This window comes from Nerophis lumbriciformis, linkage group LG13 (assembly GCF_033978685.3).
Source record: "Nerophis lumbriciformis linkage group LG13, RoL_Nlum_v2.1, whole genome shotgun sequence".
NCBI classification, from domain to species: Eukaryota; Metazoa; Chordata; class Actinopteri; order Syngnathiformes; family Syngnathidae; genus Nerophis; species Nerophis lumbriciformis.
Genome location: NC_084560.2, coordinates 38,120,533 through 38,147,727, shown reverse-complemented (window position 1 = coordinate 38,147,727; position 27,195 = coordinate 38,120,533). Strand labels below are relative to the sequence as shown.

The 27,195-nt window shown below is 45.2% G+C and overlaps 1 protein-coding gene across 1 annotated transcript in view; it reads right to left on the bottom strand.

Moving 5' to 3' along the window:
• Positions 1-3,245: 3,245 nt before the first annotated feature.
• Positions 3,246-27,195, bottom strand: part of LOC133613364 (titin-like) — a 206,438-nt gene continuing 182,488 nt past the window's right edge. The window contains exons 244-274 of the mRNA XM_072914530.1: positions 26,838-27,137; positions 24,963-26,729; positions 24,584-24,877; positions 24,208-24,495; positions 23,816-24,115; positions 22,927-23,261; positions 21,014-22,745; positions 20,624-20,926; positions 20,237-20,548; positions 19,815-20,105; positions 19,351-19,650; positions 19,043-19,184; positions 18,797-18,960; positions 18,415-18,717; positions 18,038-18,319; positions 16,627-17,220; positions 16,247-16,537; positions 15,839-16,138; positions 15,382-15,684; positions 14,872-15,174; positions 14,515-14,783; positions 14,109-14,424; positions 13,683-13,988; positions 13,280-13,579; positions 12,618-13,193; positions 12,121-12,426; positions 11,632-12,014; positions 11,300-11,510; positions 4,916-11,206; positions 4,542-4,832; positions 3,246-4,461 (exon numbers count right to left, since the gene is read on the bottom strand). Of these exons, the coding sequence (XP_072770631.1) occupies positions 4,169-4,461; positions 4,542-4,832; positions 4,916-11,206; positions 11,300-11,510; positions 11,632-12,014; positions 12,121-12,426; positions 12,618-13,193; positions 13,280-13,579; positions 13,683-13,988; positions 14,109-14,424; positions 14,515-14,783; positions 14,872-15,174; positions 15,382-15,684; positions 15,839-16,138; positions 16,247-16,537; positions 16,627-17,220; positions 18,038-18,319; positions 18,415-18,717; positions 18,797-18,960; positions 19,043-19,184; positions 19,351-19,650; positions 19,815-20,105; positions 20,237-20,548; positions 20,624-20,926; positions 21,014-22,745; positions 22,927-23,261; positions 23,816-24,115; positions 24,208-24,495; positions 24,584-24,877; positions 24,963-26,729; positions 26,838-27,137 (18,446 nt within the window). The 3' untranslated portion in view covers positions 3,246-4,168. The remainder of the gene's footprint in view (positions 4,462-4,541; positions 4,833-4,915; positions 11,207-11,299; positions 11,511-11,631; positions 12,015-12,120; positions 12,427-12,617; positions 13,194-13,279; positions 13,580-13,682; positions 13,989-14,108; positions 14,425-14,514; positions 14,784-14,871; positions 15,175-15,381; positions 15,685-15,838; positions 16,139-16,246; positions 16,538-16,626; positions 17,221-18,037; positions 18,320-18,414; positions 18,718-18,796; positions 18,961-19,042; positions 19,185-19,350; positions 19,651-19,814; positions 20,106-20,236; positions 20,549-20,623; positions 20,927-21,013; positions 22,746-22,926; positions 23,262-23,815; positions 24,116-24,207; positions 24,496-24,583; positions 24,878-24,962; positions 26,730-26,837; positions 27,138-27,195) is intronic.

Below are 27,195 nucleotides of genomic sequence, written 5' to 3'. Positions count from 1 at the left end.
CATCCGCTAACGGTCCCAATGAAATATCCAATCACCGGACGCATAAACGTCACGTTCAATGTGAGGCCATCCAGAAGGCCTTACTGACAACAACTCGTGATCTGATTGGCTATCCCAACTGTCTATCACCTGTATGTGCCCGTTCACTTACAGTGCAGCATTGTTGATTCTGAAGGCGTCTGGCAGATTTTGGTACAGCATGGCAACATAACTAGCTGAATTCTGATTGGATACAAACTAAAAACAACAGCACTGGAAAGAGCATAATATGACATCAAGAGAATATGAATAATATTAGATATTTAGGGAAAATAAATTAAAAAAATATTTTTATCTTTAATTATGATCATGATTTCTGGTTATGTTAGGCCAGCAGAGAAGGCCTTGTTGGCCCTGACGGCACACCACTGGTATATATATATATACAGTGTGTATACGTGTGTGTGTGTGTGTGTGTATATGTGTGTTTACTGGGGATTTCCTGCTGCAGGACGATTTTCCTAATAAAGTTGTGTTGTTGTCATACTGATCTCTGATTGGCCCACCGTGATGTTAGGAGTGTGGCTAATTGATCATCTCTGTCTAATTGTCCTCGCTGTGGCTCAATGTCTTCAATATGTCTAAATGTCCTCACTGTGCATTCATGTCATTGCTGCGTAAATGTCCTTAGTGTGTGTAAACTTCTTTATTATGTCCTCACTATGTAAATGTACTAGGTGCCTAAATGTACTTCATGTGTCTGAAAGTCCTCACTATACCTCATTATTTTTAAATGTCCTCATTATTTCTAAAAGTCCTCACCGTTTAAATGTCTAAATATCTTCACTAGGTCCAAATGTCAGCAGTGTGTCTAAACTTTCAGGATATGTCTAAATGTCCTCACTAGGTCGAACTATTCTCATTGTGTGTTTATGTCCCAAATATGTCCAAGTGTCCTTTCTATGTCTTCAGTGTGTCCTAATGTATTCACAAAGGTAGACATTCAAATGCACACCGATTTGCAGTCCATGCCCTTCTTGGGTGGACTTCAGCTTTTTTGTGTAAGTGTGTGTGTGTGTGTGTGTGTGTGTCAGCATGCTTTGTCTTTATAAGGCTTCCAGCTCACACACCAGTTTCATGGTCCATGGTCGTGTGTGTGTGTGTGTGTGTGTGTGTGTGTGTGTGTGTGTGTGTGTGTGTGTGTGTGTGTGTGTGTGTGTGTGTGTGTGTGTGTGTGTTCAACTTGGCATCATCAAGCAGGACCTGAGCTGAAGACACCAACACAACAAACACAACAATGTCCATCATGTCTTGACAATCATGACAAACCTTAAACACGCGTTTGTGATTCTTTGCGTCATGTGACTGCTGATGAGCCATGAGCGTGTTGACTCCAGTCTGGAGTGTGCTGCCCTCTGCTGGCGTCTTTTGGCCACAACATCAGCCACAATCATGCTTGAGACTAAATCTGATTAGTTTGAAGCCCTATGGACTACTCTGGTCTGTCAAAAAGGTTCATTATGTCTTCTTATTCATGTCATTTTTCAAATGTTCTTGTAATCAGACCATATTTTCGTTTTTTTAGGTAGGTAAAGGTTCCATCTAATATACCAAAAATATGGTATGATCACAAGAACATTTTAAAAAGGACTCTGGTCCGTCAAAAGTCATTAGTAGTCTGGTCTTGGTTCGATGTGGTCAGGGAGTCCGTCTGCTTGGATTGTTCAATTTGTTGCCAAATTCATTTCTGGAGAAACTATACCAAATCTATGTTATCATTAGATACAGGTTGATACGGGATGAAAGGGCATCTCTATCCTCCTTCAAAACCGCACTAAAAGAACACCTCCAGGCAACTACAAACCTAAACTAACACCCTCCCTTCCACATCCCACCTCCCGGGATTGTAAATAATCAAATGTAGATACTTATTCTTATGCTTTCTGATCTCTCTCTCTATGTCCACTACTTGCTGTACATATCCTACCCATACTTGCCAACCTTGAGACCTCCGATTTCGGGAGGTGGGGGGTGGGGGCGTGGTCGGGGGTGGGGCAGGGCGTGGTTGGGGACGTGGTTATGAGGGGAGGAGTATATTGACAGCTAGAATTCACCAAGTCAAGTATTTCATACATATATATCCTGAAAATATGCAAACAAAACTGTGTTTAGATAATTGATACTTCAAACTTGCATAAATAAATCTTAAGGAATATAACATAACTTGGCTTCTGAGAGCTTCAAAATGTAATGAATAAAATGCTAAAGTTGTTGATAAACAAGCAATTATTTAAATAATTAAATATGGTCATTTTAAATGAATTATTATGATAATTTAAAATTAATTCTTTCAAATATATAAACATAACTTGGATTCTGAGAGCTTCAAAATGTAATGATTAAAATGCTAAAGTTGTTGATAAACAAGAAATTATTTAAATAATTAAATATGGTCATTTTAAATGAATTATTATGATAATTTAAAATTAATTATTTCAAATATGTTTATTTTAATGTATAATTCTAATGCCTGGATGTAATAAGGAGTCAGAAAAAATACAAATAAAAATACAATCAATTTTGATGTTTTTAGCAAAATATAGTAAAAATGTATTTAGTTTATCTTTTTTTTAAATTAATAAATATATTTATTTTTAGGTAAGATAAACATAATAATACAATTTATCTCTAGTCTGGATGATTTAGTTCTTGTCACCCTGTTGTCCTCCCGTCATGAAAAAAGGCTGTCCTCACTCAGGTCCGCATGGAGCTGGAGGGGGCGTGGCCTCCAGCTCCGGCTGAAAATCGGGAGATTTTCGGGAGAATATTTGTCCCGGGAGGTTTTCAGCAGAGGCGCTGAATTTCGGGAGTCTCCCGGAAAATTCGGGAGGGTTGGCAAGTATGCCTACCAAGTCAGTCCTACACTGTTCCTAATGTCCATTTCTCTGGTGATGCAAGTGTTGATGACTGAAGTGTTGATATTAACCAAACCTAAACCCCCCCCCCTCCACATCCCACACCCCGGATTGTAAATAATTCAATGTATATACTCTGATGATCATCTTGTGTGATGACTGTATTATGATGATAGTATACATCTGTATCATGAATCAATGGACCTCGACTTAAACAAGTTGAAAAACTTATTCGGGTGTTACCATTTAGTGGTCAATAGTATGGAATATGTACTGTACTGTGCAATCTACTAATAAAAGTCTCAATCAATGATGTAGGATGTGATATTGACTGACACTCAGGCGCCTTGCTGTGCTGATAATCAAACTTTATTCAATCAGTAATGGGGATTAAATTCAAGGAGGCAGCTCAACTCAGGAAGTCAATCAAAGCAAAGACGAGCTCGGAGCGAGGAGACCCTCGCTGGCGCCGCCGATGACGTTGGGCGGTGCTCGTCAGCTCAACGTCTACACACTAACACACAAACACGCTGCATACCTCCAGGGGGAGGCTCTGCCTTTGGCTACGAGCGCAACGAGGACTCTCCACGGGTGATTGGCCAGGTTGATGGAAGGAGGGAGAAAGCCCCGGCGGACGCCCGCGGTCAAAGGCAGAGCGCCTACATCAAAACAAACACGTGCTCAGGCAGTGCAGGCCGCTCGCACTGTGAGCGTGTCATTGAAATGGCAGTACGACATAATCTATCGCGACGTGAGGTCCGGTCGCGCTGCTTACGTTGAGGGTGGACGCAAACAGCGCTCGGGATCTCGCGCTCGTGTTTTTGTCTCAAGTTGAGTAAACGTCAGCAGGGAGAAGCTCTACCTGCTGAGGCAATCTTAGACTTCAACGTAGCGTTGAGGCACACAGTTTAGTTTCTCTGTTTAACAGGGTATTCGTTCCACGCAGAACTTTCTCCTGTTAAACCATATTTGGTTTGCTTCTTAAACTTCTTATTATTGTCATAAATAACAATGCATACATCTTTCATAACCGTGAAATCCGGCTATATACATTATGTACATGTCACTGCAAAAGTGTCATCACATCTCATTACATGTTGACACTTGAGTTTGGCATCAACGTCACGTTTGGTACAAAAATAGTTCATATTTACAAGAAGATAAATCTTAGGTCTGTATCGAGTCAAAGAGTTAGCTTAAATCATAAATAAAAAGACAAGGAAAAAGGGTAAAAGGGGTATTCAAATAGTCTTCGATATAATTTTCTTTTTTTTTTACACCGATCGAATGCTGATTTGAACTGTGGCGGTGTCACATCCCAGCTCGTTGGACAGTTTGAGCGTGTAGATTCCAGCATCTTCCTTCTTTACCCCCGTGATGATAAGGGTGGTCAGGTCCTCCGAGGTCTCAATGTGGAAGCGACCGCCGGATGACACCTCGATCTTTTTGCCTGCGCGAGACCACTCAATGTGTTTGGCATCGCCCGAGAAGGCGCATGACACCGTCAAGACCTTGCCAGCCTCAATGCTGATGTCCTCTGGCACCGCCTCGATTCTTGGAGCGGAACCTGGAAAAGTAATGAGCCAGCGTTCATTATTTACTCGACACTCAAAAACTGTACAATGGCTGAGAGTCCTCAAGTCGTACCGATGGCCCTGAGGGAGGATCCCGCCATGTGTGAGGTCATTTCTGCGAGGCTGCTGGAGCTCAGGGCGTATGACTCTGAGGTCATGGAAGACATACTGGACATGGACATGGTCTCAAACTTCATCTCAGCTGCCATGCTGCTGAAGGAACTGGACTCCTTCATGGAGGACATTGCCTGCTGGGCTGAGGAGGAGGAAAAGGAAGACGATTCTTCCATTGTGCGAACTTCTCTCTTCATCTTGGAGGCCAGGCTGGACGAGGATGACTCCTTGTGACTCATCATCGTGGATCCTAGTGAGGGATGAAATAGAAAAGCGTGTGTATAAACCTTCAGAAGAAAGGCCCCGTAAAGTGACTTGAGACTCGTTGCTTACCTTTAAGTGCCACTTGCTGCTCCCGGTAAGCTGTGATCTTCATGCGAATGGATTTGTACACTTGTCCAGTGAAGGAGAAGGAGGATTTTGAGACTCCTCCCTCTGATGTCATCTCACATGTGTACTCTCCCTGGTCACTGTCTGTCAGGTCGTGAATAAGGAGGCTGCAGGAGCCCTCTGAGTACCTAATTTCAAAATGGCTGCTCTTTGAAAGTCTCCTCCCATTGTAATACCATGACACCTCCTTGACGCCACTCTCGCAAACACAAGACATCTTCACCAAGTCTTCAGAGGCCTCAGCCGCTAGCTGACTTATCACTTTGGGCGGCTCTGGGCTTTCAGATTTGATAGTAGGCGGTGACAGGACCTTCTTGGGCGACAGTACGGGAGGTGGAGACTTAATTCTGGATGGGGATTTGACTCCCTCAGGCTCTGGGGATTTTACAGCCCTTGGTGACTTGATACCAGATGGATCTGGAGACTTGATACGTCTTGGTGTTTTGGTGCTAGCAGGTTCTGGGGACTTGATGCCTGAAGGTGTCTTGATTCCTGCAGGTTCAGGGGATTTGACACCTCGCAGTGACTCAGCTTCAGGTGACTTTACCTGCTCAGCAGGTTTAAGGTGTGGTGGTGACTTAGGTCCTGGTTCAGGAGACTTTACACCCCTAGGATGTTTAACTCCCTCGGGTTCAGGAGATTTGATACCAGGAGCTGGTGACTTTAAACCTGGTGACTTCACTCTCAAAGCTGGTGATTTGACTCCTGGTTCTGGGGACTTCACACTGGGTGTTGGTGATTTAATAGAGGACTCAGGAGACTTGATACTGGGTTCTGGTGACTTCACACTGGGGGCAGGAGACTTGATGCCGGGCTCTGGTGACTTCACACTGGGTGCAGGAGACTTGATGCTGGGTTCTGGTGACTTCACACTGGGGGCAGGAGACTTGATGCCGGGCTCTGGTGACTTCACACTGGGTGCAGGAGACTTGATGCTGGGTTCTGGTGACTTCATACCGGGGGCAGGAGACTTGATGCCAGGCTCTGGTGACTTCACACTGGGTGCAGGAGACTTGATGCTGGGTTCTGGTGACTTCACACCGGGGGAAGGAGACTTGATGCCAGGCTCTGGTGACTTCACACTGGGTGCAAGAGACTTGATGCTGGGTTCTGGTGACTTCACACTAGGTGCAGGAGACTTAATGCCAGGTTCTGGTGACTCCACACTGTGAACAGGGGACTTGATTCTCGGTTCTGGTGACTTCACACTGGGGGTTTTGGACTTAATGCTGGGTTCTGGTGACTTCACACTTGGAGCAAGGGACTCTGGTGATTTCAAACTGGGGCCAGGGGACATTATAACGGGTTCTGGTGACTTCATTCTGGGAACAGGGGATTTGACACCGGGTTCTGGTGACTTCACGCTGGGAGCAGGAGACTTGACTCTAGGTTCTGGTGTCTTCACACTGGAAACAGGGAGGGTCACATACTGTGGCGGCGTTGGGACTGAAGGCTCAGGGGACTTCAAAGGTGGTTCTGGCGACTTGATGCCCTTAACCTTTTTGGGAATTGGTCTGCGGATGGTTAAAGTGAACTGAGCTTCCTGCCTGCCATCTGAGTTCTCTACGATGACTGTGTAACTGCCCTCATCTGAGGATGTGACGGAGGAGATCTCCAGGTTGGACTTGTACTGAGTAGTAGTGACTATAACACGGTGGGAGGAGACTATAGTTCTACCCTCATGCATCCAGTTTACGGAGGGTGCAGGCTCTCCATCGATATCACAGGAGAATCGGACTGTGTCACCATCTGCTACTGTCACAGATTGGGGCTTAGTGAGGATTCTGGCTGGAACAGAGGCTCTCACCTTTTGGACTGTAACTTTTTCAGCAGAAGAATACTTTGACTTAGTTTCTGCTGTAGCATGCTTTTCAGTCAAAGAAAACTTGTCTGAGGAGTAGGAAGAGGCAGATGACAAGTATTCAGTAGAACCATACTTGATGGATGGTTCATACCGCTCAGCAGATGAGTATCTCTCAGAAGAAGCCCCATATCTTTCCCTTGTGACGACTTCGCGTTTCTCAGTGATCTTTGTCTTACTCTCTTCCACTTCTAAGTGGGTCTGGGATTCATAGCCAGTTTTGAAATAGGAGGAGTGATAGTGATCAATTCGAGTGACTTCAGGGACGTGCGCTTTAAGGACTTCCTCATCCTTGCGACGGGATGAAAAGGTTGTGTAGGCGCCGCCTGCCACATCAAGGGTGGCATAGTCTGAGGCGTCTCCCCTGGAGTTAGAGCAAACGCAGCGATATGTACCACTGTCCTCTTCTTGGCAGTCCAGGATGGTGATGGTCAAAACGCCACTCATGTTGCTAAATACATATTTGTCACTACTTTCACAGATTTCAATTCCGTTGTGGTGCCATTTCACCTCGGGTTCAGGCTTTGATTGTACGTTTAAGGTGAATTTGGTGTCGTGACTGACTGGCACACGGTGAGAGCGCATCCTGACTGTCACCCGGGGAGCGTGATCCAGGCTGAACGGCGTCTGACTAACAACTTGATATTTCCTTTCAGACTTCAGAGCTGCCTTTCTGGCTTCGTAGCGGGACATGATATCAAAACGGGCAGACCGCTCAAATCGGGAGGAGGAACGGGATGACCTCTCAACAGATCTGATGGGGCTTGGAGAGCGGGGCCGCGTTCTCTCTGGTGTAGGGGATCGTCTCTCTATGACCTCGCTCTCTACATCTACAACTGGCTGTGTTCGAGGAGGACGGATCAGCTCAGAGACTGGACGCATTAGCTCAATGTATGTGGGGGATAGCGAGCGCCTCCTTCTCATATACTGAGATATGGTACGTTTTTTCTTTGTCTCTGTGACCTCCATAGCTTCATGCCTGACCTCCTGCAACTTAGCTTCATGCTGCACAGCTCGCCGTTCAATGCGAACTGGACTTGCTTGAGGGGAGGCAGAGAAACCTAGTTCTAATTCATCCTCAAGCATCATTCTATCTTGCTCAGTTCTCCTTGAAGACAGATAGTCATCCACAGGCATCAGCAGCTCTTCATCGCTCAGATCGCCCAAAGATCTTCTCCGAGATCTGAATGAAATCTCGGACTCTGGAGACGGTGAACGCCTGGCAGGTCTGACGATCTCCAAATCATCTAAAGTTATTTTTGGAATCCGCCATCTTGGTCTGTACTGGTCTGTGATTCTGGGAAGGGGCATGACGTAAAACTGTTCCCACCTGGATAGGCGAATTCGCCGTTGTCGTTTTTGCACAATTCTCTCAGTCCTCTCTGAAATCATATACTGGTCCTTTAATTTTCGGTACCACTTCATGTCAGAGAGTGGAACAAATTGTTTAATAAATTTGTCCTCATCGAGCACTCTAGGGTCATGAACCACAGGCTCAGGGATCTCATATGGCATGAAAATCCTTCGCTCTTCTTCCAGTTTCTTAGTCTCTGATTTCACAACTGAAATGTCAAACTCGCCCTCAATGTTCTTGGTGCTGACGGCAGGCTTGTACATGTCTGCAGCAAATTTCAGAGCCTCTTGGGCTGTTGGGTTGAGAGGCACAAGATCCTCTGTGGCGACAATCTGCTGAGCCATTTTGTTGGTCTTTTCTATTTGCTTCTGGATATGTCTATGTTTCTCCTCGTCAGTCTTGTACTCTCTTCTGGTATATGTGAGGCGGTCCACCTTCAGGGTTGCCTGGCAACTCACAGAGCCAGCAGAGTTGATTGCAGTCACTTTGTAGACACCGGAGTCCTCAAGTAAAGTCTCTCTGATGTACAAGACAAAGTGGTCAACATCCTGTTGAATGACAATTGTCTTTGGACCGAACTGGAGAGGATGACCTTCCTTCTCCCATTTCAAAGAAGGATTGGGGATTCCAGACACTCTGACATCAAAGCGGATGCTCTCCCCTTCTGTGCACTCAACATTAGTGAGCAGACGTTTGAATGTGGGTCTCATAGTTTCCTCGGTCACAGGGTGAGGTGTTACAGTAAGGCGGGCCTTGCAGCTATCTTCTCCAAACTTGTTGTTTGCCATCACAGTGTATTCAGCATCATCGCTCATATCGAGGTTGTGGATAATCAACTGGTAGAGACCCTTATCACTTATGAACGTGTACTTGGTGTCATCATCTCCTGGCTTGATTCTCTCTCCATTTTTCAACCATGTAACATGAGGCTCAGGATGCACAGTAATGGTGACACCAAAGCGCACATGTTCGCCAATGTACGCTGCGCGATTGTATAAAGGCAGGGTGAACTCTGGTGGTCTGTAGAGGAGGAGGGTTTTTTCCACCCTCCTTCTCAGTTTCTTGATGGAACGACTAACATAGTGTTCCCTGATGCACCTTATTGTTTCAACAAAGAGTTCAGCATAAGCACTATCTTCGCCGTCGTCACTTAACACCTTGCATCTGTACAAGCCATCATCACACTCTTGAATGTCCTTCACATAGATACTGGCAAAACCGTTGTTGTATGTAATCTCATACTTAGAACTTGAATGTAACTGGCGGTTGCCAAAGTACCATGTCACCTGGGTGCTTTGGTCAAAGTTTGTAATGTTACAAGTGAATCTAACATGGCCGCCTTCCTCAGCAGAGCCATGCATAACTGGGCCAGCACGTAGACCCTGGTACTCCGTAACAATCTTCACCTTGCCTACAGACAATACTCTCTGGTTCCTGAAAGCTCCACCATAGGCAACACGAGCTGATGAGACAATTGTATCTGTCCTCTTTACAATAGACTGATAGTACCGTCTGTGTCTTAGTGTCCGGATGACTTTGTTACTGACATGTTCAATCTTCATCTTTAGCCACGGGTGCTCCAACGCCTCTTGTGCTGTCATACGAAGCTTCCTGTCCTTGACAAGAAGTCTGTCCACAAAGTCCATAGCCTCCAGACTGATGTCTTTAAATGCTTCACTATCAAAGACATACTCACAAGTGGAGATCTTCTCAACCATTTGTGTCATGGATTCTGCAGCAAATGGATTGAGACCGCTAAGTAGGACATAAGCAATCACACCCACAGACCACATATCTGTGGCTGTTGTAACCAAGTCATGGTGGTGAATCTCAGGGGCACAATACTCTGGAGCTGAGAAGAGCATTCTGATGTTTTCACCTGGTACCAGCAACCGAGCTTGACCCATCTCAATTATCTTTACAACATTACTTCTCTTTGTACTGTAGACAATGTTGTCTGGGCGGATGTCAAAGTGGCCAAAGTTTTTACTATGCAAAAACAAGAGTGCAGAGCAGACCTGTCTTAAATAGCGAACAATCTCTTGCTCTGTGAGCTCAAAGCTGCTGGTTCCAAGGCGCTCAAAGATGTCAACTCCAGAAATAAACTCAAAGATTAGGATCATCTCTTCCATACTTTCAAAGTATTCATGCAGGTAGATAATATTCTTGTGTCTTGCGACATTGAAGGCCTCAATTTCTCGAAGAACCAGCTCACGGTCAGTTCCTTTAACCTTGATGAACTTGGCCATGAAGGTCTTCTTAGTAGCAATCTCTACACAACGGTGGACAACTCCAAACTGACAACGAGCCAGCTCCTCACAAATTGTGTATTTCGAGGAGAGCAACTTGACTTTAGAAGACTGAGCAGCTTCTTTGGTAATTTCTTTGGTCTCATCCACTTCCTCATCATAGTTCCTAATCACAGACGTGTCCTCCTTTGTGGTGATGGGTTCTGTTGGCGCAGAAGGAGGACTCATGCCAAATTGGTTCTCTGCGATGACACGGAACTGATATTTTGCCTTGCCGAAGATGTTGATGATGGTAATGTTGCAGTCAATAGTCTGTCCAGCCTTAATCCACCTGTCAGCTGTGGTGGGACATTTCTCCACAATATAGCCTGTGATGTCACTTCCGCCATCATTGGCAGGAGGCTCCCAGGTCAGAGTAATGGAATCCCGGGCAATGTTGCTGACTACTAGTCCTTTTGGAGCTTCCGGAATGTCAGCCACATTCACCTCAATGGTTTGTTTGTCCATTCCAAACCTGTTCTTTGCAGTGATGCTGTAGAAGCCTGTGTCCTTATTCTCCACTCCCTTCTGGAAGACCAGGGAAGTAAAAGAGCGGGTGGTGATGACCTGGTGATAAGCAGAGTTGGAGAGGATGTCCTGGCCCTTCTGCCAGGTAATTGCTGGTTCGGGCTTGCCAGAGATTGGGATTTTGATAGTGATGTGATCACCGCGAACAGCATGGACTGCTCCCATTCCTTGGAGCTCCTTTGGCAGGAGAATCTTGGCCGGAACTTGAATTACAAAGAATAGCATCATTACTCAGAAATGATCATTACTAAAACAATGTAATATTACTACAAGTTATCAGCAATATGAATGTCTACCTTCCACTTCCAGGTTTGCAGTGGTGGAGATGGACCCTGACGAATTGGTTGCTCTGACTTGATAGACCGTAGCATCACTGTCATCAGCAGCCGTGATGACCAGCTGGTAATAACCCCCCTTAAACTCCTGGGCTTTAATTTTTGTTCCATCTGCCTGGATCTCCTTACCACTTCTGTACCATTTTACTACAGGCTTGGGATGTCCCACCACCTTGACAAAAGAGGAAAAATCACATTCAATCATTCATCATTATGGAGGTTTACTGTAAAACAGAATAAGTATAAATACTATTTAATGATAAATAGGGCTGTAAGAATTAAGAGATACACACCTTGGTAACAAAGGTGGCATTTGCATGGTATTTGACAGTCATGTCTCGGATTTCTTCTCTGAATGCAGGAGCACGCAGGGACTGGTCAGACTTGGGAATAATGGGCTCTGAGATGTCACTCCAGTCACTTTCTCCACCCACATTCTCACACTTGACACGGAACTCATACTCAAAGCCCTCTATCAAGCCTGTAACTTCATAGCTGGTCTCCAGAATCTTCTTACTGGTAACGGACATCCACTTGTTCTGCTTCTTCTCACGTTTATCCAGGTAGTAGCTAGAGATTTTAGCCCCACCATCACTGCTTGGTGGCTTCCAGCAGACAACACAAGAGTCCTTCGTAAAGCTGACGATAAAGGGCTGCTGTGGGATGCCAGGTTTTTCTGAGAAACAAATATAATTACTGGAATGAGCTAAATGTAAACAAATTATTATATCATGCTGTATTTAGACTTATTTCTTGTTTGTGCGTGTATAGACCTGACTCACCAAATGGACTCTTGATGATCACTACCGAAGGGATCTCCAGAGACTCGCTGACACCGTACTGATTTTGAGCAGAAACTCGGAAGTAGTAACCAGCACTCTCAACGAGGTTAGGTACTCGACATGTGGTTCCAGAGACAGAGGAGGACACAAGGTTCCACAGTTCTCCCTCTTTAGCCATGCGTTTCTCCACAATGTAGTTAGTGATCATGGAGCCGCCGTCATCTTTGGGAGCCTTCCAGCTGATAATAATGGAGTTCTTCACCAGACCTTCAACCACCAATGGGCCTTCTGGGATACATGGCTTATCTGGGTGAAACCAAACAGAGGGATTTAGGTTTGTGTGTTGCTGAATACTACCAAAAACAACTATTGTTAAGTTGATTATGCCTAAAAGGATTGGTTCTGTGGGTAAGCACTGCATTTTAAACTGCACACAAAAGTATATATAATTAGGATTTAAAGAGGAATGTTCCATTAAGCTAAAATCATCATATTACCTTGGATTTCAACCCGTAACACAGTGTCGACAGTTCCAAACTTGTTGCTCAGCTGTACTTTGTAACGGCCAGCATTGGTCTTCCTTTGGACGTTCCTCACCACCAGATGGGTGTAGCTCTCAGTGTTTTCAATAATCACATTCTCAGATGGATTCAAAGGTTTCTTGCCATAGAACCACATAATCTGGGGAATTGGACGGCCAATGTAGACAACGTGGAGGCGGAGGCTGGTACCAGCTCCGGCATTGTACTTCTCCTTCAGTGGGAAGCCAGGGTGAAACTGAGGTGCAGCCTGTAGTCTGAGTTTTCCGCTGGTCTCTATCTCTCCAGCTTCATTGATGGCCCTGCAGGTGTACAGACCCTCATCTTCCTGCTCGTCTGTCAGGATGCTGAGGGAGTGGTTGCGTCCGTCTGAGCTCATCTTGTACTTGCGGCTCTGGATCAGTTCCTTGCCATAGCGGTACCACTTGATCTCAGGCAGAGGTCTGCCAATAACGCTGCAGGATAGAGTGCCAGACTCTCCAAGCTTAGTTGTTACGTCATGAATGTCTTCTTTCAAAGCTGGAGTCTCACCGACTGTATATGATAAAAACATTTTTTTTAAAACAAGCGTTTTGCAGCATATTTGGTGTTTTTAATGGTCAAGTGAGAAAGACACTCACCACTTAGCTTTGTCTTGATGCCCATGGAGGTGCGACGAGGCCTACTGAATCCAGCTTCGTTCTCTGCAAAGATTCTGAACTCGTACTCTGTGGCCTCCATCAGGCCACCCATGGTGAACTGACGGTCTTTGGAGCGCTCTTTATTGCACTTCTTCCAGGCACTTTCACCGGCCTGCCTGAATTCAACCCAGTAACCCAGGATCTCCTTGCCTCCATCAAAATTGGGACGCAGCCAGTGGATGGTTATGCAGTCTTTGGTGACAGAAATTATGTCGATCTCTCCTGGTTGACTGGGCGTGTCTGTTAATAACACAGGAGATAGTTTAGAAGGCATCAATGAACTCATCCATACAAAAAAATATCTTCATCTGATTGCACAAGGCATCATGTGAAACTGACGCACCAAATGGATCTTTGCAGACCACTGACTCAGAAGCAGGCCCCGGCTCACTCTGCCCGATGTCGTTTTGAGCCACAACTCTGAACATGTACTCTGCATCGGGGATGAGGCCAGTGATGTTGTACATGGTTGTGGTAATGTGAGTCTTGTTGTGGCGGACCCACTTCTCTGTTGAAACCTCCCTCCTCTCAACAAAGTATCCTGTGACACGGGAGCCCCCATCATCCCGGGGGCGTGCCCAGGATAGAGACACAGAGGACTTAGCCACTTCCATGATCTCTGGAGGATTGCTAGGAGGTTCTGGTGAGCCTATATTTGAATACCATGAGAGAAAGAGCATACTGTTAAATGCTTTGTACTGACCTGAGCACTATTGTGCCTGTATGACACAGATGAGTTTTAAAATATTGTAGAAACATCAGTACTCACACAGCGGTGTCTTTGGTGTGACAGCCTCTTCAGACTTTAGAGACCGGCTCACACCAAACAGATTTTCAGCAGAGACCCTGAAGTGGTACTGCACATTTTCTTTAAGGCCTTTAACCACCAAGGAGTTCTCCTTAACCCTTGCATCCACAGTGTACCAAGCAGCCTTGGGGACTTCTCGCCTCTCCACGATGTATCCGAGGAGGTCGGAGCTACCATCATCTGACGGGGGCCTCCAGCTGACTCGAACTGATCTGGCTTGGATGTCGTCAAACTCCAGAGGGCCTTCAGGAGCATCGGGGCGACCGATTACCTTTACCTACAGACATAAAGATGTCCCCAGTGTCATGATAGTTTCAGTACGAGCAGGATTCTAATTGACTAACTGATGATTAGCCGAGCAAGTTACCTTAATGTACACAGCTTTTTTGCCACATTTGTTCTCCAACACAAGGTCATAAGTTCCCGTGTCATCCCTGTGTGCCTCCTTGATGACAAGTTCTGTTATGTCATCCTGGGTGGCAATCATAGCCCGGTGGGAGATATCACGTCCATCCTTGGTCCACTTACATGTAGGAATGGGTTTACCCTTGATGGGCACAGACAGGCAGATGACTCCTCCTTGCCGCACCACATATTCCTCTTCGTATTTAGACTCAAGCTCGTATTCAGGGTAAACTAAGGAGGACATATTGGACATTTTGGTTAGATGGATTACTGCAAATGTCTATTTCAGTATATATATGACAAAATGTATTTATCTTACTGAGCATCTCCTGGACTTTAACCACCCCAGGAATCTCTGCGGCTTCTCCAGTGCCACCAGCATTACAGGCGATGACTCTGAACTTGTACTCTGCACCCTGGGGCATGTGTGTGAGTGTGTACTCGCACATCTTTGTGGGTGTTGTATTGCACAGGGTCCACTCCACTTGATCCACCTTCTGCATCTCAATCAGGTAACCGGTGACAATGGAGCCACCTTCCTCATCAGGAGGTAGCCAAGCCAGAGACACAGATGTTCTGGTGGTGTCTGTGACTCTCGCATGAACTGGAGGACCTGGTGGTTCTTTTTAACAATAGAAAGTACGTTTCGTGTCAGATTGATCCAAACTAGGGAAGAGGCTTGTTGAATAAGTCTGTTTGCGAAATGCTAAATATCAAAATAACTTGTGATTCGTTTTAAGTGTTGATTTGGGCTGATTACAGTTACATTTGCACATACTTATATAAGAATACCTAGACAATAGAATAACATACAAAAATAATACAATACCTATGGGGTCCATGGCAACAGTGATGGAGGAGCTCTCGCTGGGTTTGCCTGTTCCTCTGGAGTTGATGGCCGTGACACGATATTCATACTCAAGGCCTTCAATCAGACCAGAGGAGCGGTACCTGGTCATAGTAACAGGGTTTTTGTTGATCCTCAACCATCTATCAGAACGTGGTTCCTTGCGCTCAATGATATAGCCAGCTATGGTGGAGCCCCCATTGTCCTCTGGTGGATGCCAGGTCAGGGTCATGCCCTCGTGAGTGACATCAATAATCTCTGGTCTGCTTGGAGGCCCAGGGATTGCTGCAAAAGTAAACCATAAGCTGGATCAACAGGTAAATCATACACAGATAATTGTGGATGAATCAAACATTGCAAAAGGGCCTCAACAAATGTTGTCAATGTCAATAAGTCTACAAAAACAGCAACAGGAACAGTCAGACAGGCAGAAACTCACTCTTGGCGCTCTTGCATTCCACGACTTCTGACTGCACAAAGCTACCAACGCCAAAGCGGTTCATGGCAGCGACGCGGAACACATACTCGGTTCCCTCGGAGAGTCTGGTGAATTTGAAGCAAGGTCTTGTCACTGATTCAGAGATGGTAATCCACCCGGGCCGGTGAGCATCACGCTGCTCCACCACATAGCCACTGACATTTGCACCACCATCTTTCTGTGGAGGTTCCCAACTAATTGTTACTGACACACCGTCAACCTCTACGATTTTCACGGGACCAACTGGTGCGCCAGGTTTGTCTGGAAAAATATGAGATGAAAATTAGATCACACTGCAAAAAATGTTGCCTATCATTTTTGAAACGCTACATTTTGATTGTGATTCTGTACAATGCAATGTCTACTTACCAAGAATGATAACCTTGATAACTTCAGTTGCTACACCAATGGCATTCTTCACCTCCAACATATAGTCGCCTGTGTCATCAATGGTGGTCTCGCGGATAACGAGATGGCTGTATTTGCCATTGCTTTCGATTTTGATACGGTCCAAACTGTCTTTCAGCTTTTCACCACCAAAGAACCAGGAGCAGACAGGCTGTGGTTTCGCCTTGATGGGCAAGTTGAGGTCGATGGGCTTACCACGGGTTATATGGACAATCTTCTGAGACATGCCTGTTATGTCAATCTTTGGCATCACTAGTGACAAGACAGGCAGTATGCATGTGTCAGGTAAAATGACAAATGTGGGAAGTCCTTTCATTACTGCTGAAGTCTGAGTCTCTTACCGTTGATTTCTTGAATGGTGACAGGAGTGATTATGTCCATGGGCTCACTGGTTCCTCTACTGTTACTGGCTCGGATCCTGAACAAGTACTGGTCATTCTCTGTCAACGACTGGATGGTGTGCTGGTAAATAGAAGCCTTGACAGTAGCCCCTGTGCTCCACCTGTCTGAAGGCACCTTACAGGCCTCAATAATGAAGCCTGTCAGTCTGCTGCCACCGTCATGCAGTGGTTTCTCCCAATTCAGAGTGACTGAGGACTTTGTGACATCAATGATTTGGAGGCTCACAGGCACTGATGGTACTTCACACACCAGCACAGCCTCAGATGTCTCGCTAGGCTCACCAACGCCATAGATATTCTCTGGCAGGACTCTAAAGAAGTAGTGCAGACCCTCTTCCAGGCCAGTGATTCTAAACAGAGTTTTTCTACATTCTGTAGTGACAGTCTTATAAGACTTCATGCTGGCTTCTCGCTTCTCTACAATGTAGTTGCTGACGTGGGCGCCACCATCAATGCTGGGGACGTCCCACGTAATGACAACTGATTCTTTGGTATAGTCCTTCACTTTCACAGAACCTGGAGGACCAGGGGTGTCTGCAAGAAACGAGAATAAACTAAATCAGACTACAGTTTAAGCTTTAAAGGGGAATTGCACTTTTTTTGGAATTTTTGTTATTACAAGTGCTAACTTAGACAAACTATAATTAGCACATATAGCTATAGAGCTTGTTGCTACGATATTGATTTTACGAGCTGGTAGGCTGCTTTCTCGGTTTGGAGATTGTAAAAGTTAATTATATGTCATAAATAATGCCTTTCACCTTGATAGTAGAAGGATGAGGACATAAACCGACAAGTTGGTCAACTTTGGCATCCAATTTAGACCTGGCAATGGCGAGAAAGACACGAAAAGACGCTTTGTTCAACCCCCCTTTTTTCTTCGCGGGGATTGTGAGTAATTTTTTATCTAAACGAGAATATATGAACAGTCTAAGAGTCATTGTCCTAGTAAAAGTGATGTTTTATTATGTTTGTTGGCTCTCGTGAAGTCTGCAGTTAGTTATCAGTGATGTTGTTGAAGGAAAAAGCGAACATAGTGATGTGTGTGTGAAATTAATGCGCCACTGTATGCTCAAAATGAGAAAAATACTTAAATATTGCATGTTATTATGAATGTGCCTGTTATTATATGTATACTTACAGCGTGTATATACAACCTTGATGGAGGAGGTTTTTATTTTTAGGCACTTTATAGGCAGAATGGAGCGGACTTTTGATCGCATTCATTTACTAGTTAGAATGCATAAAAAAGAAAACATTCTTACATAAGAATTGTGAATGATAGGCAAAATTCTAAAAAAAGTGCAGTTCCGCTTTAAATATTGCACACAATCTTTGCATCCCAACCTACCATAGACTTTGACCAGGATAGTGGCACTCTTCTTGCCTGATGGGTTTTCAGCTTCAACAACATATTTTCCAGAGTCATAGCGGTCAACTTTTTCAACAATCAGCATGGTGTAGCTATCTGTCGTCTCAATGAAGCCCCGGCTCTGTAGCTCCACCCCAGTCTTCCTCCAGCCCACCACCGGCGTTGGGCGACCGCCAACAGTCACAAACAGTCGCAAAGTTCCTCCAGCACGAAGGCAAACGATCTTCTTCAGGTCATCATCTAGTTCCAGGTCGGGCATTTCTGAGAGGAAAAGTAGTTAGAGAGTCAGATTGAATTGTAATTGCAACATTTAAAATGAAGTATGATCTCTGAAATGCTACTTTGCAGAGACTCACCAATTTTCTCCAGTGGCTCAATCTCAGCGCTAGGTTCACTGAATTCTCCAGTGCCATTGTTGTTTATAGCTGCCACCCTAAATCTGTATTTCTTATTTGCAACCAGACCGCCGGCCATATACTCATTGGTCTTGAGGGGCTTGGTAGTGGCACGGTACCACTGCTTAGAACCTTCCTCAAGAATTTCAACCACGTAACCCGTGACATCTGAGCCACCGTCATACATGGGCCTGGTCCAAGTCATGTTGATACTGTGTTTAGTTGAGTCTGTGATGCGAGGCATCGATGGAGGAGCTGGGGTGTCTACGATTAAATAGAAGCATATTTTTAAATTATGTCTAATTGCAAATCAACAGCCAAACATGCGAACCAGGAGTCTTACATGTTGGGTCTTTGCAGATAATGTGTGACGAAGCGTCACTTGGCTGGCTGGGTCCTGCCGTATTGATGGCGGTCACTCTGAACTGGTATTCACTTCCTTCCAGCAGACCTGTGATCTTCAAACGTGTATCATAGATGGTGTAAGTCTTATTGACCCGTGTCCACCTGATTTTAAAAAGGAGAGAGAAGGTGTCAAAGCATTGAGAAAACTTAGCGTTTCACAACATCAAAAGTATGTCCCTCTTACCTTGTGCTGCTCTTTTCCCGTTTTTCTAGGATGTAGTTTTTGATCTCACTGCCACCATCACTTTGTGGCTTCAACCATTCGATGATAATGTGTTCTTTACCCACTGCTGTGGCCTCCGGTGTGCCTGGTTGGGAGGGGATGGCTAAAATAGAGATATGCCGGGTCAGTGTCACAGCAATAACAACACAAATAAATACTTTCCATCTTTTGCACGCACCAAATTTACACTAAATTAAAAACATATAAGCTGTTTGTGAAACTAGACCAAATTATTTATTTTTATATTATATTTAAAACGGAAATCTTACTGTAAGCGTTCCGAGCAATGACAGGCTCAGATTCCAGTGGAACTCCAGGTCCAAACTTGTTGACTCCCCGAACTCTGAAGATGTACTCATTGTTCTTGATCAGCCTGGTGCTGACACATGACAAGCTCTTGCACTCAGACTCCATCATTACCCAGTTGAGTCGACTAGTTTCACGTCGTTCAACAATGTAATGGCTGACGATGTCGCCACCGTCCTCCAGCGGGATCTTCCAGGACACTGTGCACTTTTCCTCTGTAACTCTGCTGATCATGATCTTATCAGCTGGAGGCCCAGGAGTGTCTGAGAGGTACCAAAGAATAGTTCGATCAGGGTATACACCTTACAGAAATATTGAGGTAAGTCTTAGTTACTTATTAAAATGTTTGACGTAGGCAGCTTTTATTTAGGCACTTTATTCATTAAGAACTTTTATTATAGTAAAAAGTAAAATGTCATTGACTGACCCAAAACTTTAACCGTCACAGTAGCAGTCTTGATTCCGTTGACATTCTTGACGGTGAGGAAGTATCTGCCGGTGTCAAATCTGTCACAGTTTTTGATTACAGCCATTGCTCTTGTGCTTGTGTAGGTCAGCGAGTACTTTTCTCCCAGTTCCAGAACCGTGTCACCCTTTGACCAGTAAACAGTGGGTTCTGGTTTGCCACCAATAATACCGTCCAGGACGACATCAGAGCCGGCGGTGACAACGACAGTCTCACCCACCAACTTGCTGTCCAGCTCTGCTTTGGGAGGAGCTGATGCAGGAAAGAGACAATTCCATTTTTACTTTAAGAACTTCAGTGTTTATGAGATAAAAGTGAAACACGGTCATCTCGTGTGATGAATGCTCACAAAAACACATTCCCTTGTCACATTTAGAACTTACAATATTCATCCTTGCATGTAACTGGTCCTGTGGATACAGAAGGCGCACTGTGGACTCCTGCAGCATTCTTGGCAATGATGCGGTACTCAAAGGTTTCTCCCTCTCCCAGGTTGGTGACTGTGAAGTAGTTCTCCGTGATGGTTGTGTAGTTGCATTTGAGCCAGCGGTTGTCATCCCACTCATCAGTACTGTAGACTTTTCTCTCCACCACGTAGCCAACTAACTTGCTGCCACCGTCATTGACAGGCACAGTCCAGCACAAAGACACAGAGGAGCGAGTGATGTCTGTCACCTGAGGGTTTCCAGGAGGGTCTGAGGAGAGGAAAGTAAGACAGTTTGAATCATATATGAAAAAATATATATAATGTCATGGGCACCTTTACTCACCAACAGGGTTGAATGCAACCACAGGTCTAGAGGCCTCACTGGCCTTGCTAATTCCAGCTAGGTTCATGGCATAAACTCTAAACTGGTATTCCAGACCCTCAATCAGGTTGGACACTTTGTAGTGGCACTCCAGGCAGGGCAGCTTGTTCTCCCTCACCCACAGAATAGTGTTCCGCTCTTTCTTTTCAATCCAGTAACCCGTCACTTTGCTGCCACCATCAGCATAAGGCACGTCCCATTTTATGCTGATGGCATTGGCAAACACTGACAACACGTCTGGACGGGTTGGAGGACTTGGAGGAACTATAGAAGACAATAAAATGGATTCTTAAAAAAATACCTTTATATTTAACATAAAACATCAATCTAATGATTAGGATATTAACATACCGAATGGATGTTCAATGACCACAGCGGCACTTTCGATGGACTTGCTGACTCCAAACTTGTTTTCAGCACACACTCTGAATGTGTACTCCATATACTTGGTAAGATGAGTGACCCTGATGGTAGTTCTCATGACACTGGAATTGACCACTTGCCAAGAGGCTGACCCAGACTCTCGCTTCTCAACTATATAATTGCTGATTTCAGTGCCACCATCATCAGACGGCTCAGCCCATGACAGAGTGCAAGTTTCAGAGGAGACACCAGAAATCACCACAGGGCCTGTAGGAGGGCTTGGTCTTCCAACAACCATTACAGTCACAGTGAAGGTTTTGACACCTGCAGCATTCTCCAGGGTCAAGTAGTATTTGCCACTGTCACTTCTTTTGCTGTCTTTTACCAACAAAATGGTTCTCTCTGCTGTGGTCTTTATGGAAAGTCGGTCTGTCTCCTTCAATTTCATTTCTTCCAGCTTCCAAGTGACTCTAGGAGCAGGTCTGCCACTGATTGGGATGTCAATGATAAAGGTATTAGAGGTCTTACAGGTAATGAGCTGGTTGGTAATGCTGCTGAGGTCAGCTGTGGGTTCGATACGAGGCTCTTTGATGATTACAGAGCTGAAGGTGCCCTGAGGCTCGCTAATTCCAGCGTCATTTTTGGCCTTGACTCTGAAATCATACTCCATGTTCTCAGTCAGACCCTCCACTAGCATCTTTAAGGACTTGGTCTCTCCAGCAACAACCCAGTGATCGGTGAACATAGCTCTGAACTCAATTATGTAGCCTCTGATGCGGCTGCCTCCATCATGCTCAGGCTTAAGCCACACCAATGAGGCTGTGGAATTGGTGGTGTCGACCACGTCTAGTCTCTTTGGTGGGGCAGGTTCCTCTGTGGCAATGATGGGTTCTTTCATCTCATGAGGCTCCCCTTGGCCGTACTGGTTAACAGCAATCACTCTAAACAGGTAAGGCACACCGATGTCTAGACCAGTCACCCTAATCATCTGGCGAGAGCACTTCGTACTGACTTCTTGCCAGGCCAGGCGGCTCGCTTCGCGCTTGTCCACAACATAATGGTGGATTCTGGATCCACCGTCAGTGTTCGGGGCATCCCACATCATGGTTAATGCTCCGCGTGTGACATCTTTAAAGCTGATGACTCCCGGAGGTCCGGGTGTGTCCAGGACTTTGACAGTGAAAGTAATGGACTTGCGTCCGCTGTTGTTTTCCAAGGAGAGTGTGTATTTGCCGGCGTCATTCCGCGTGCAGCCCTCGATGGTCAGACTAGAGGAGGAATCCGTAGTGCTGACATCAGCCATTACTGATAGTTCACCGTCTACTCTGGACCAGGTAGCAAGAGGTGATGGTTTGCCACGGAAAGCAACATAAAGGGAGACATTGCCGCCATTTTTCACGACGTGTGTCTGCTTGAAGTTGGCATCAATATCAAACTCAGGAGATGTTAGTCTATCCAGAGCCTGTACAGCGCTGGGCATCATTGAGGATTCACCTTCCCCAGATCCGTTCACAGCACTGATCCTAAACTTGTAGAGCTCACCAGGAATCAGGCCCTTAACAGTGTACCGGGTGTTTACACAAATCTGACTATTTACCCGATGCCACTCTTCAAGACTGGCCTTGCACATGTCGATGTTGTAGCCAATGATTGGTAGGCCCCCGTCAAAGACCGGCTTGGTCCATTCCAGGGTGACAGAGGATTTGGTAGAATCAATAACCTGATTGACAGAACATAGTTAGTATTCAATTTCCCTAAAAGTGTAAAACAAATAATTGACTGGCAGGATTTGTTTCTTCATGCATGATGAAAAGACATTTCTTGATCATTTTTTCATGACTTTATGTATTGATCATAGTAATAGTCAAGTTTGGCTTTCTGTAGTCTTGATACCGACATACCTTGATGACTGTGGGGGCACTGGGGGTACTGGTTGGCTCTTTACATTTGAAGAGCCTGGAGGTGCCACTGGCAGGTCCGACACCAGCACCGTTTTCAGCCATGACACGGAACTCATACTCATTGCCCTCAGTGAGGTTGGTGACTCTATGCCTAAGCTCTGTAATGGGCCTCTTTGCAGAGACCTTTAACCAGCGCAGACTCTTCTTCTCACGCCTCTCCAAAATGTAGTACTTGATCTCATTCCCACCGTCTGACCTTGGTCTGGTCCAGCACAGGGTAATGCTGTCACCAGTAACATGTGTAGCATCTGGGATACCAGGGGCTTCGGGCACAGCTAGGAATCAGAAAAAAATATTAGGGAATTGAAGTGAAATATATTTATATATCGCTTTTTCTCTAGAGCTTCAAAGCGCTTTACATTGTGGAATCCAACGCCGCCCCATAAGGCTCCATATCGGAGGTAAAATTATAAAACATTATAGTATGTAACAACAGAACACAAGATTCCAATTAAATTTTACTTCATTATATAACATCAAACAAATAAATAAAAAAGAGTATATGGTGAAACCTGTTTAAGTCAGTCTTGTTCATGACAACAATAAATGCCTATGTCGACTAACTCCTCAGGTCCAGGTCTACTGTTTTAGTATTAAAAAGTGCCTGTTTAAGCTAACGTCCACTTTAACTTTAAGACTCAACGCTTAATTTCTATGTAATGATTCTACAAATGAAATTAACAAAATGCACACACTTTTTGTAATTGAAAAAAAGATGGTTAGCCGCCAAAAGAAAGACATACAACGAAAAATACACATTTTTGGTTTAGTTTCACTGTATAATGGTGGCAAACAGTGTTTGTAATGGTTTGTCCTTCTTTGTACTTACTGTATTGCATCTGTGCAATGATGGGAACAGAGTCGAGTGGTTTCCCAACACCAAACTTGTTGACAGCAGAGATTCTGAACTGGTACTCGTTGGCCTTGATGAGTTTGGTGGCGTTGAATGAGCAGGCTTCACACTTAGAGGTGACCATGGCCCAAGAAATCCTAGATGTCTCCCTCTTTTCCACTACGTAGTGTGTGATGGCAGCACAACCATCATTCTCTGGAGGGTTCCACCATACTGTGCATTTTTCAGCTGTGATGCTGGTGAAACGGATGGGACCGTCAACAGGCCCAGGGGTATCTAAAAATACATAAAGTGTGAGATGATTCAAAAAATGAACTGACTGTATTACATAGACACCGAAAGGAACATTGTCATGAGGATGTAGTTACCTTGAACTCTGACATTGACATCAGCTCTCTTGGTTCCAGAGCTGTTCTTGGCCTCGACAGTGTAGATACCACGGTGATTTCTGTTTGCATCGCGAATAAACAGGCGGCTTGTACCAATACCAGTTGTAATCTCAATGTCAATTGTGGTCCTCTTGTCAATTTCTTTTCCATCCTTGTACCAGGCCACATGGGGTACTGGACGGCCAGTAATGTTGCAGCTAAGCTTTACATTCTCTCCAGCTCGCAGTGTTTGCACCTGGTCTGGGGACCACTCAATCTCGGGAGAAACTGAAAATTCAGAAATAATTAATGAGGACTTGTAATTTAAGTTTTGACAGATCCTTTTGGTATTTATTTACTGTGATAGACCACTTACTGCTTTCATCCTTTGTCATGATGTATCCAGAAGAGTTGGATGGTGGACTGACAGTGCCCACAGCATTCCGGGCAATAACCCTAAATTCAAATCTGTCTCCAGCGGATAGACCAGTCACAGTAAACTGAGTCTCACTAATATCTGTGAAGTTGCACCGCAGCCACTTCCCTCTGCCTTGGCGTCTCTCCACACTGTAGGCCACAATCTTGCTACCACCATCCTTCTTGGGGATGTCCCATGTCAAAGTGACAGAGTCTCTCGTCACATCGATGCACACTGGGGTGCCAGGTGGATCTAAAGAGGATTTACCAAAACATTGGGTCAAATGTTGTTTTAACAATTGAACATTTATTCATACACTAGCTTTAAGTGTCCTTACCAACTGGAGAAATAGCCAGAGCATGTTTACTCTGTTCGCTAACAGGGCTGAGTCCAGCATTATTCTCTGCATAGACTCTGAAAGAGTACTCCAGTCCCTCCATAAGGCTGATAATCCTGTACTCTCTGTTAGAAATGATGGTGGAGTTCACTTTCTGCCACAGAAGACTGTTCCTGTCCTTTTTCTCAATGTGGTAGCCAAGAATGGGGGATCCTCCATCAAAACCTGGTGCTTCCCACCTAATGGTCATTCCGTCACTGGTGATGTTGAAGGCAAGAGGCTTTCCTGGAGCGCCCGGGGGTTTGTACTGATGCTGAGCAACAATTTCTGTGGAATTGAGTGCATCACTGACCCCATATTTGTTCTCTGCACGAACTCTGAACTGGTATATAGTTCCCTTGACCAGGTTAGGTATCTTGAAGGTAGTTCTGACCACACTAGAGCAGACCATCTTCCAGGTGGCCTGGGAAGTCTCGCGCTTCTCCACACTGTAGCAGGTAATCTCACCACCCCCATTCTCCTTGGGCTCATCCCAAGATATGATAATACCCTGGGCTTTGATTTCATCAAAGCGGATAGGACCAACAGGTACAGATGGGGGTCCCAGAATGATCACATTGATATCGAAGTAGTTCTTGACAGCTCTGTTGTCCAGAACCAAGGTGTACAGACCAGCATGTTCCTTCTTGGCTCCTCTGACTGTAACTGATGTCTTGTTGTCAGTGGTCCTGAAGCGGATCATGTCGCTTTCCTTTAGAGGCAAATTATCTTTCAGCCAGCTGATTGTAGGCCTTGGTTTCCCCATGAAGGGCAGCTCAATGTGGATGTTTTGACCAACACGAACAGCCAGTTCTCCATTGGGGTAGTCACTAAGGCTGGCCTCAGGTGGAATGATGAAGTCCATCACTGTGATTGGACCAATTTGGGAGAAGTCACTTTTGCCTTTCTCATTCTTGGCAAACACTCTGAACTCCATTTCAGAATTCTCCTGAAGTCCCGTCACCTCACAGGTACAACGCTTGCAAGTTGCACCCAAAGTCCAGGTGGTTTTATCCTCAGGTCTCTTTTCGATGATGTATTCAGTAATGTGGCTTCCGCCGTCATGGTCAGGTCTACTCCACTGCAAGGTAACAGAGGTCTTTGTGGAATCAAGCATTACCAAGTTTTTAACTGCTCCGGGGGTCTCAGTGGCTCTGACAGGCTCAGAGGTCTCACAAGTGTCACCCACTCCAAACTCGTTTTCAGCAGACACACGGAAGAAGTAAGCAATGTCCTCCTCTAGGCCTGACACCTTGTAGGACGTATTGGCACACTCATCGGTAATCATCTGGTAAGCCTTCATGGTGGATGCCTTTTTCTCAACAATGTATTTGGTGACTGGGGAACCACCATCAATAAGAGGCGCTTCCCAGCTCAGTGTCAGTTGTCCTCTTGTTACATTCTTAATCATTAGTTTTTGGCAGGTGGAGGGACTGTCCAAAACCTTCAGGGATACTGTTATGATCTTTGGTTCTCCCACACCATTCTCAATCTCCAGCAAATACTTCCCACAGTCATCGCGGGTGACCTTGGGAATGTGAAGGGTGGTGGCAGACTCAGTGCTCGTAATGGTACAGCGGTTGTCAGCAGCCATGTTACGGTCACCACGGCGCCAGGTGACACTGGGGGTGGGACGTCCTTTCAGAGGAATAAACATTTCCACGTCACGCCCGGCTCGGGCAGTATAGTGGGTCGTCATTGAAATGTCTAGATCCAAATCAGCCTCCTCTGTTGGGAAAAAAAGTTTCATGCAAATATATGAGAATAATTTAACATATAATATATAAATACAAAAATGGGAACATGCAATCTAGAGATAATTATAAGGATACAAACCCAAGATATCTTTGGCTTGCACAGGTTGGTACATCTTGATATCCTCTCCTTTGCCCTTGCAGTTGACAGCCGACACTCTGAAGAAGTAGTATACTGCAGGTTTGAGGTGAGATACCACATACTCGCAGGTCTTAACCTGCGGATTGACTATCACCCATTCTCTTTCCTCTGTATTCATTTGCTCCAAAAGGTAGTGCGTGATCTCACTGCCACCATCATAAACAGGTTTCTCCCATCCAAGAGTGATGGAGGTCTTTGTGGAGTCGACCACACACAGTTTGGTTGGTTCTCCAGGAAGATCTACAAAAAATATTCCTACTTGTTAGCAGCCCAACATTCATTTTTAGTGTTTGTAATG